The 9956-nt window shown below is 35.7% G+C and overlaps 2 protein-coding genes across 3 annotated transcripts; both read left to right on the forward strand.

Annotated features, from left to right (window-relative positions):
- The first annotated feature begins 258 nt into the window (after positions 1–258).
- Positions 259–7537, forward strand: adipor1a (adiponectin receptor 1a). Of its 2 annotated transcripts, none has more exons than XM_051911787.1 (9): positions 259–423; positions 2583–2659; positions 2776–2958; positions 3068–3181; positions 3377–3548; positions 4490–4676; positions 4773–4960; positions 6087–6280; positions 6384–7537. In XM_051911787.1, exons 3-9 carry the CDS (start codon positions 2815–2817, stop codon positions 6510–6512), a joined length of 1128 nt encoding a protein of 375 aa, XP_051767747.1. In that variant the 5' UTR covers positions 259–423; positions 2583–2659; positions 2776–2814; the 3' UTR covers positions 6513–7537. The 2 variants fall into 2 exon arrangements, with proteins under 2 accessions (XP_051767747.1, XP_051767746.1); XM_051911786.1 differs by having other exon boundaries at positions 260–423; positions 2761–2958.
- Positions 7538–7796: 259 nt separating this feature from the next.
- Positions 7797–9173, forward strand: rabif (RAB interacting factor). Its single transcript, XM_051911797.1, has 3 exons — positions 7797–7995; positions 8131–8293; positions 8541–9173. Exons 2-3 carry the CDS (start codon positions 8144–8146, stop codon positions 8787–8789), a joined length of 399 nt encoding a protein of 132 aa, XP_051767757.1. The 5' UTR covers positions 7797–7995; positions 8131–8143; the 3' UTR covers positions 8790–9173.
- The last annotated feature ends 783 nt before the right edge of the window (positions 9174–9956 follow it).

The following is a 9956-nucleotide window of genomic DNA, read 5'->3' on the forward strand; positions in this document are numbered from 1 at the left end:
TTCCTAAAAGCTGCCAGCACGTGCCGGATAAATGTGACCATCACACATACGTGCTGTATTGCAATTGCAAAGCGCTTAAGTATTTTATGTTCAGTCCTCAGACTGAAGTTCAACTACCTGGTATATTATAATAAAATAAATCACCCTGTTGGAGAGTACTGCTGTAAATGTGAAAGAATTCACAAAATAAATGGGTTAGTGAGTTCCCCTAAAGACCGCTGTGGGGGTTTTACCAAATATCTTGCAGCAATGTCTTTCACCAGCAGGTGGCGCCAACGCTGTGTTCCTTCAAAGGCAACAGAGAGCCAGTTTGAACTCGCCGTCTGACACACAGCAGCTTTCAACTCTATTTCTCCATCCTGCTGGTGTTTGGTGGCCATCCGGAAGAGATCCAATTTCTTTAACAGCAGTTCTGGAAATCAGGTAACCGTCTGGACGATAAAATGCATCATTATTTCAATGCAAAGGCAAAATTATGATTCATATATCGTTGTAAGCGCATCCAGACACAGTAGTTTAGCGGTGCGTAGCGGTTCCTGTGTCTCAATGCTAACCTGCCCTAATATAACAGCTTTGGTTTTTTTTAAAGCGCTTAATTTCGTTCTAATTAATCGTTGTTGGGGGCATTTTTGCGAATAATATAGTATAGTTGTTGTTGTAGCATTATTGCTATGTTATGTATGATGATCTTGTAAGTGTTGATCATGACGTGTACCGGTGTTTTGGCTGTTCTTCCTCTAAAATGTAAAGCCCCTTGTTAGCCAGCAGGCTAATTACCGTTAGTCGTAGGTATGAGCTGTATGATGCCACTTCATACAGATATCTGTGTCACTTATAACGGTTTTGATTGGAAATCAACTGAGCTACCTGTCTGTTCTAGACGGTGTATTTAGAATCAAGTGTGCGTTTGAACGTTTGATTCGAATTAGTGGTGAGAATTTTGATTCCTCACAGTGACTCGAATCTTTTAAATCAGCTCACAAAAACAGATTCGTTCAGTGGCTCTTTCCGCACGTTATCGGACGAGTGTATTAAAGAGTTATAAGCCATGAACCAAACCAACCAGCTATTTTTTTTTATTTTTGCGACATTACAAACTTTGATTTGAAGCAACAAAAAAAAAGAGGATTTAAAAATCAGGCTTTAATGAGGGATAGAACTACAATCCCATGAAGCATCGCAAATGACAAAATTGAATTAAAAACTATAGATAAATATAAAACTATTATTAAATATGTATATAAAAACTACATTTTACGTTTATTTCAAAACATTCTTATTTATTCAAATATTTACGTAGTGTAAGAACGTACCGACTGACTAAATTACGTCATTCAGTAAATTCACTAAAGTATTTTGCCACTATTTGCTTGTCGCAGTTCTGATTGGTGGACATTTCTTTGCAGAATCATGGGTAATGTAGTTTTTCGCGTGGAATTCCTCTGTTATACAATTATTTAAAAAAATAAAATAAAATAAAATACTTAGAGGGTTAGTTCACCTAAAAATGAAAATAATGTCATTTATTACTCACCCTCATGCCGTTCCACACCCGTAAGACCTTCGTTCATCTTCGGAACGCAAATTAAGATATTTTTGTTGAAATCCGATGGCTCAGTGAGGCTTACATAGCCAGCAATGACATTTCCTCTCTCAAGATCCATTAATGTACTAAAAACATATTTAAATCAGTTCATGTGAGTACAGTGGTTCAATAATAGTATTATAAAGCAACGAGAATATTTTTGGTGCGCAAAATAACGACTTGTATAGTGATGGCCGATTTCAAAACACTGCTTCATGAAGCTTCGGAGCGTTATGAATCAGCGTGTCGAATCAGCGGTTCGGAGCGCGAAAGTCACATGATTTCAGCAGTTTGGCGGTTTGACACGCGATCCGAATCATGATTCGACACGCTGATTCATAACGCTCCGAAGCTTCATGAAGCAGTGTTTTGAAATCAGCCATCACTATATAAGTCGTTACTTTGTTTTTTTGGCGCACCAAAAATATTCTCGTCGCTTTATAATATTAATATTGAACCACTGTACTCACATGAACTGATTTAAATATGTTTTTAGTACATTAATGGATCTTGAGAGAGGAAATGTCATTGCTGGCTATGCAGGCCTCACTGAGCCATCGGATTTCAACAAAAATATCTTAATTTGCGTTCCGAAGATTAACGAAAGTTTTACGGGTGTGGAACGGCATGAGGGTGAGTAATAAATGACAGAATTTTCATTTTTGAGTGAACTAACGCTTTAAATAATTCAGACTGATGGCTTCAAAAAAAAAAGCATGTACCAATCGATTAACAACTTCCACAGGTTTTTAAAATCAATTCCCCTGTGGAGAAAATGAATAGAATTTTTATTTTGGGAACCCAACTGTTGCATTCTATGGTAGTGAATGATAATGATTAAAAAAACCACAAATTATAATGTGCCTCTGATGTCAAAATAAGCTGTGATTGTAAACCGCTATATGGGCTTTGAAACACAGCCAGTATTTTGAAGTGAGATAATAATGCCAAGTTGTTGTGGGGTTTTATTCTTCTCCTTTTTTTTTCCCTCCCGAAGACTGAATGCAATTTCATAGAGCGGCAAACATCAGGAGGCTGGTTTAGACCTGCCTGTGTTCAAAGCTCCTGTCAGAGGTAAGCCATCTCTGTTGTTGTTATGGGTCACTGGTGTTGTCATGACTTGACTTTGGCCATGAAGTTTTGTTTTGATTGAATGTATTACTTTTGGCTCACAGTGAACTGAAGTGGAGGCTTCAGAGGTCTGGGTCGGGTCACAGGGCAGTCTACTTATGTCAGGCCAAATCAGGTCTGCCAGTCATGCGGACTGTCGGGTCACTGAGGAATGCCACGTCCCAGCCGAGGTGGAGCTGATGGAGCTGGGTCCCCTGCTGGAGGAGAATGACCCCGTAGGAGCCAAAGGAGCCCAGTCAGAGGCAAGCCACATAATTATTAATCTAAATGCATAACAGAGTCTTTCATATTCAGTGCCACTGCCAGCAGAAAGTGTTGCAGGCTCATTTTGAGCTCTGATTGTATCCACAGGGAGCAAGTGTTCTTGCTGATGATGAAGAGGAGGATGAAGAAGTCGGAGAGGTTCTGACGCTACCACTGCAGGCTCATCATGCAATGGAGAAAATGGAGGAGTTTGTGCATAAGGTGTGATCGTCAAACATGACCACTTAAAAAGAAATTTAAAGGGATAGTTCTCCCCGAAAAATGAAACTTGTCATCATTTACTCACCCTCATGTCATTCACAAACCTGTAAAAACATGTTCCACGCAAGAAAGTTAGTCATACAGGTTTGTAAGGGCATGACAACAAAGTGGTAATGCTGAATCTCTGTTCTGCAGGTCTGGGAGGGCCGTTGGAGGGTCATTCCCTTTCACGTCCTGCCGGATTGGTTAAAAGATAATGACTACCTCCTGCACGGTCACCGGCCTCCCATGCCCTCTTTCCGTGCTTGCTTTGGGAGCATTTTCAGGATCCACACAGAGACTGGGAATATCTGGACTCATTTGTTGGGTAAGGTTGGGGTTACAGTGTGGAGGCGTCACAGAGAATGGTGGCTATTGTGCACCTCATGCATATATTTAGTGCGATAAGTACACAGCAGATCGATTTACAAGAACAAACGCTGCTCTCTTTTTGAGAGCATGCAAGATCAAGATAAACCTTTTATGTAAGCTGAAATATATTAGTTATTTTATAATAAATGAAAAAAGTTGTCTTTACAGCGTTAAATAATTATAAATGATGAAAAAAGTGTCAAATTAAATCTAGTGTAAAACAATTATGTCAAGCAGTGTTATTGTTAGCTTAAACTATTCAAATCAATTTTGTTCATTGAAATAAAGCTGGAATTAAATAAAATATCAATATTAGATGAAAACTTAGAAATTAGAAATGTGCCTTGGCAACTAATTAAATACATAAGTTTAAGTTGAAGTACTAAAATTACTAAAACTTAAATAAAAATAAAGCAATATAGAAATATTTAAAAAACGAAAAACAATAACAATGACAAATGCACATAACAAAATGACCTCAAATTAGAATGAAAACTTAAAACATAAAAATAAAAGCTAAATCGAATTATTAATAAATATTAAAATAATACTTGGTCTTAGAAATGTACTATTTGTTCACGTTGGCTTCATATTATTTTGAAAAACGTGCCATTTCAGTCAGGTTTAAATTTAATGACTCAAAAAATATCATGTAACTATCAAGTAAAAAAATGAAAACAGTATCTTAAACTTTATCATAAAAACAGTTTTAAAATATATTTCTTTGTCATATAAGGAAAGTTGTATCACTGATGTTTTTGACTATATGCCCCTTTATGACTTTATGCGACTTTATCAAAAAATTTATGTTTTAGTAAATTAAAAGATCCAGACAAAAAAAAAAAAACTGACCCCATTTTTTTGTTTGTTGTTTTTTGTTTTGTTTTTTCCCCACAGGTTTAATCTTATTCTTGTGCCTGGGCACACTTACCATGTTGAGGCCCAATATGTACTTCATGGCCCCTTTGCAGGAGAAGGTGGTGTTCGGGATGTTCTTCTTGGGTGCAGTGCTGTGCCTCAGCTTCTCCTGGCTTTTTCACACTGTCTACTGCCATTCTGAGAAAGTCTCTCGCACTTTCTCCAAGTAGGTTTATTATCTTGTTATTAACTGCACTATTTTATGGTGGAAATGACTTATCTCTCTGTTTTCTCATGTTCTCTCTCTCTCTCTCTCTCTCAGACTAGACTACTCCGGAATTGCTTTGCTGATCATGGGCTCTTTTGTACCCTGGCTTTACTACTCCTTCTACTGCTCTCCTCAGCCTCGTCTCATCTACCTCACAATCGTCTGTGTGTTGGGTATAGCAGCCATCGTCGTTGCACAGTGGGACCGTTTCTCCACTCCCCGCCACAGGCCCACCAGAGCAGGTGGGCAGTGATGTATTTGCCAAAAAGTGTACATGTTAGCTTATTACTATTTTAGGCCAATCTTTAATGCTAAAAAATTGTACCTGAGTGATGAAATACAGTACTAAACGATAGAAGTTAAAGTGCAACTTCACAGAATCGATTTTCAACCCGCTTTGTATTGATACAAAGTCAGTAGTACATGTAAATGAACAATGTTTACTCTTTCTCTGGATCTAAATGCTTTCTCTGACTGTTTTGCTTCAGGGTGTTGGGTGGAACTGACAGAACGGCAGTTTCTTTCAGTTTTTTCCCCCTCCGTTTGGCCTAAAACACGGTGTGCGTTTTCACCTAGATTTTCCGTTGCGGTATTCACTCCATATTTACGATCTTTGCAGACTTTAGCTGCTACCTACAAGGCTCTGGATCCTTCACTGGAACCCAAAATAACTTGCTCCCGCTAAACAAATCTTTGAATTCTTGCACCCAGGATCAATACAAGTCGACACCATTATGACTAAAAGTTTGCTAAGAAGTATTTTCCTACTAAAGCAAAGCAAAGCAAAGCAGGAAGGGATGTTAAAAAATGTGTTTGTTTAAAAAATGTGCATGGATAAATCATTAAATAAACACTGCAATATTGAAAAAAAAAAGATGAAGAAGAAGAAGAAGAATTGTCCATTTTGATTTCATGGTGACTTTTAAACATCAAATACCATCTGATTGGCTATGATTGTCACTCTGTGTTTCTTGTTGTCTCGGACCTGATTATCAGAGTAAATACAAGGTTAATTCACTTTATAATTAAAACTAAACCCATAAAAACAGTTTTGTTACTTGAAATAAAATGAATGTTTTATTTTTATATTTTATTATGGAAAAATTATTTTATTTCAACTAGTTTCCAAATCAACATTTCTCATTTTCATTTAGTTTAACTGAAATAACACTAAACTAAACCAAAAACTGAAATAAAACCTATTTTTTTTTAAATAACACTACAAAATTATTAATTTAAAATGAAAATGTAAAATAAAGACTCAAAATAAAAATTATAAAAGTATCTCAGTGATGCTAAAATAACACTGCATAAAGACAACGGTGCATTTATTCATAGCATATTGTTTTTGAAAAATGTTTTCTTCAGGAGTTTTCATGGGTCTTGGATTGAGTGGGATTGTCCCCACCATGCACTTCACCATCGAGGAGGGTTTTGTCAAAGCCACTACTGTTGGACAGATGGGCTGGTTCTATTTGATGGGCGCCATGTACATCACAGGTGCTGGACTGTATGCTGCACGAATCCCAGAGCGCTATTTCCCTGGCAAGTGTGATATTTGGGTAGGTTAAGGAGTTTTTGACCTTGTGGTTTAGTCAGAAATGATTATTCTGGAGTATAGTGATATGCAGATGTTTTTACTCACCTAATTTGCTTTTTTCATAGTTTCACTCACACCAGATATTCCATGTGCTGGTGGTGGCAGCAGCCTTCATTCATTTCTATGGAGTGTCCAACCTGCAGGAGTTCCGCTATGGCCTTGAGGGAGGCTGCACTGATGACACTCTCCTCTGAGAGCTCTACAAACACATCCCTTTTCAAATAGGATTTTAGTTCCCCCATTTATACTCATTCCTTGATTTGTTTTTATTCACCTTTGAGTTTTTTCCTGATTGTCTTTGACTTTTATTCATTTTTATTCTGTTACAAAGAATCCATGAAAATTCATTTGTTAAAGTTTTTGTGTGGTTAAAGAGCACCGTAGGCTGAACAAGTAATCGAAAGCTGAAACATGATGACCCTTGTTATCATCAATTTAATTTAAACAATCTCTTGGGGTTTGAACATGTTTCTTTAGTAGTGAAAAGCACTTTCATTGAGCTGTAGAGATGCCCCCTCATAATATAATGCATCCAAGTTTTTCTTAATGTAAATGAACAGTTCTTCACATCATTTGATGCACACCCAAACTATTGCCCAAACTTTATTGAATAGAGAAATGTCTTTGACATCTTTTTATTCAAACTAACTGGAAAACGCACAAAGGGCAAATAAAGGGTTTGAGGGTTTTCGGCAAAATCTACCTGCTTAGAACACATTGATAATTTTAACTTCTAGGTCAAATGAAAATGTAAACAGGTCAACTGTTGCACCTTACAGCACAGATATTGAATATCATTGTTACTAAAGCCTCTGCATGGATACATCTGTGCAGTCTGTAAAGTATAAACTTTCCTGTAAAGTATAAGAATATTCCTGTGCCTTAGGCCACTGGAAATAGGTTTAAATTAGATGGGCCAAAACTACAGTGTAGTAAATTTCATTAGTATCAAACATAACTAGTTGATTTACTTTGCAAGCAATACAATCAAATTATTAAAAAGGTTACATAAATAACAAATCAAAAAAAAGTTTGACCTTTATTGTTGAACTTTCTCAGACTGCTGTTTGTAAAAAAGTAGTGTTTGATCCTTTTTAAATAAATAAGCTAACTGTGTGGCTTTACCACAACCATATATTCATGTGTTACGTGTAGAGGTGGTAAATCATTTACATTTAACTGAAATGTGAAATGTTTAAATAAATATTTATGGGTCATACTTTGAGTTTCTCTTATTTGCTTGATTTATACGGTGAAGATTATCGTTCAAGTAAAAATGGAGATTTGAATACGTTCAAAATTGAACCCCCGGGGGTCCATTTTTATTATCCATTTGCATACAACTGTCTCTCTAAACCAGGGTATTTGCAAATTATATCTAAATAAGACAAATATATGCAATATCTGGATTTAAAAAAGGATGTTAGAACATTACTGCGTTTGAAAATGGAGTCTCTGAGCGGAACGAATTCGTTGCTTGTTTTTTAGCCGGACTGCTTTAGCAGTTGCGCATGTATTAGCAGTTAGCGCTGACACTAGTCCGCTAGTGTTTTCCAACTAGTATCTATTATTGTGTTTATACTTAAGTTACCATATTTGTACTCAACATTTCGAAGACCATATCTGGATAACAAATCTGACTTATACAGGATCAGTTTTCCTCATGGTCTGACTTAGGCGAGTATTCTTTCTTACTAGTCTCTTATTTAGCCAGATAGCTAATTATATACCATATAATTAGATACATTGATAAACTGGCCATAATCAAGTAGCATATGTTAAATTCTGATCGGTCGTGTGTTTTGTTTTCAGTTTTCTTACTAACATGGATGACAGTAAACAGACCTCCTCTCCCGAGGGATCTGTAGACCCCTCTCTCGTGTCAGAAGATGGTAAAAATGTGAAATCAGTGTTGTGCCAGAGATGTTCTTCAAAAGTGCTCTGCCCAGGCATGGCAGTGATTGCAGAAAAGGAGGTAATTTTTTTTTTTTTTAGGTAAACTAGTTTTGTGTAAAACATTTAAATACAGGTATGGTTCATATGCTACGTCACGGTAATTCATTGTAATTTACACAGTAATTTGCAAAAATGTAGTCATGATGTTCGCACAACTGACTTGTAATTTTAAATAAATTATGTTGTATTATATACAATGATGATGAAGTTATCTCAATACTGATATGTCTTCTGTTTTCCATGCAACACGCCTTTCCATTTACCAGCTGTTTCTGCCTTCAATGAGAAAGAAAACCTCCATTGGTCAGTCAGACGGAACGTTGGATGGGGACACGTTAACAGCTCACTGGCTGGTTGATGACATGTACACATTTGAGAATGTGGGGTTCACAAAAGATGTAGGCAAAGTGAAGTACCTTATTTGTGCGGATTGTGAGATTGGACCCATTGGTTGGCATTGCCTGGATGACAAGAAGAGCTTCTATGTGGCATTGGACAGGGTGAACCACGAATAGTCACTGTTTGGAGAAATTCTATAGTATTTGACTATGTAACTCAAATGGCTTCCTTGTTTGGGGTCTTGTTTTTTGCTCTCTTCACAGAGTTCTGAAAAGTTTTTGTATAGTTTTTTATTGTGACGTTTTCATTTTCACTGCTAACATGTACACATGTCTAACATCATAGTCTGCCATAGATGAATGGAGACGATCGTTTTAAACATTCCTTAACACAAGACCTTTCCATTATCTCTCTATGAGTTTTCAGAACACATGAAGTCACTTTTGTGTACGAGGAGATTTAGAAGGACAGTGCTTGTCAAATAACAAAATTCATTGTTGACCATTTAAGAGAATTGCAATATTATACTGAAAAAAATAAAATATAACTCTAAACTGTTATGAGTTACTATTTTTTTGTATATATATATACAAAATATAGTGTGTATATATATATATATATATATATACACACACACACTACCAGTCAAAAGTTTGGAAACATTACTATTTTTAAAGTCTCTTATGCTCATTAAGGCTGCATTTATTTCATAATAAATACAGAAAAAACAATAATATTGTGAAATATTATTACAGTTTAAAATTATGGTTTTCTATATTTCAATATACTTTAAAATATAATTTATTTCTGTGATGCAAAGCTGAATTGTCAGCATCATTACTCCAGTCTTCAGTGTCACATGATCCTTCAGAAATCATTGTAATATGCTGATTTATTATCAATGTTGGAAACAGTTGTGCTGCTTAATATTATTTTATAACCTGTGATACTTTTTCAGGATTCTTTGATGAATAAAAAGTTAAAAAAATATCAGCATTTATTTAAAATAGAAATCTTTTGTAACAATATACACTACCGTTCAAAAGTTTGGGATCAGTAATTTTTTTTCTTTCTTTTTTTTTGAAAGAAATGAATACTTTTTATCAATTTAACACATCCGTGCTGAATAAAAGTGATAGTAAAGATTTATATTGTTAGAAAAGATTTATATTTTGAATAAATGCTGTTCCTTTTAACCTTTTATTCATCAATGAATCCTGAAAAGTATCACAGGTTCCAAAAAAAATATTAAGCAACACAACTGTTTTCAACATTGATAATAACGGAGTATCAAATCAGCATATTAGAATGATTTCTGAAGGATCATGTGACACTGAAGACTG

The sequence above is a fragment of the Ctenopharyngodon idella genome, chromosome 11 (genome assembly GCF_019924925.1).
Source record: "Ctenopharyngodon idella isolate HZGC_01 chromosome 11, HZGC01, whole genome shotgun sequence".
Taxonomy (NCBI): Eukaryota; Metazoa; Chordata; class Actinopteri; order Cypriniformes; family Xenocyprididae; genus Ctenopharyngodon; species Ctenopharyngodon idella.

Bases quoted from the DNA above. Each gene is read 5' to 3' on its own strand.
- adipor1a (XM_051911787.1), top strand. From the start codon at position 2,815: ATGTCAGGCCAAATCAGGTCTGCCAGTCATGCGGACTGTCGGGTCACT. The intron at 2,959-3,067 runs GCAAGCCACATA...TTGTATCCACAG, and splicing joins CCAAAGGAGCCCAGTCAGAG to GGAGCAAGTGTTCTTGCTGA. The intron at 4,961-6,086 runs GTGGGCAGTGAT...TGTTTTCTTCAG, and splicing joins CCACAGGCCCACCAGAGCAG to GAGTTTTCATGGGTCTTGGA.
- rabif (XM_051911797.1), top strand. From the start codon at position 8,144: ATGGATGACAGTAAACAGACCTCCTCTCCCGAGGGATCTGTAGACCCC. The intron at 8,294-8,540 runs GTAATTTTTTTT...TCCATTTACCAG, and splicing joins CAGTGATTGCAGAAAAGGAG to CTGTTTCTGCCTTCAATGAG.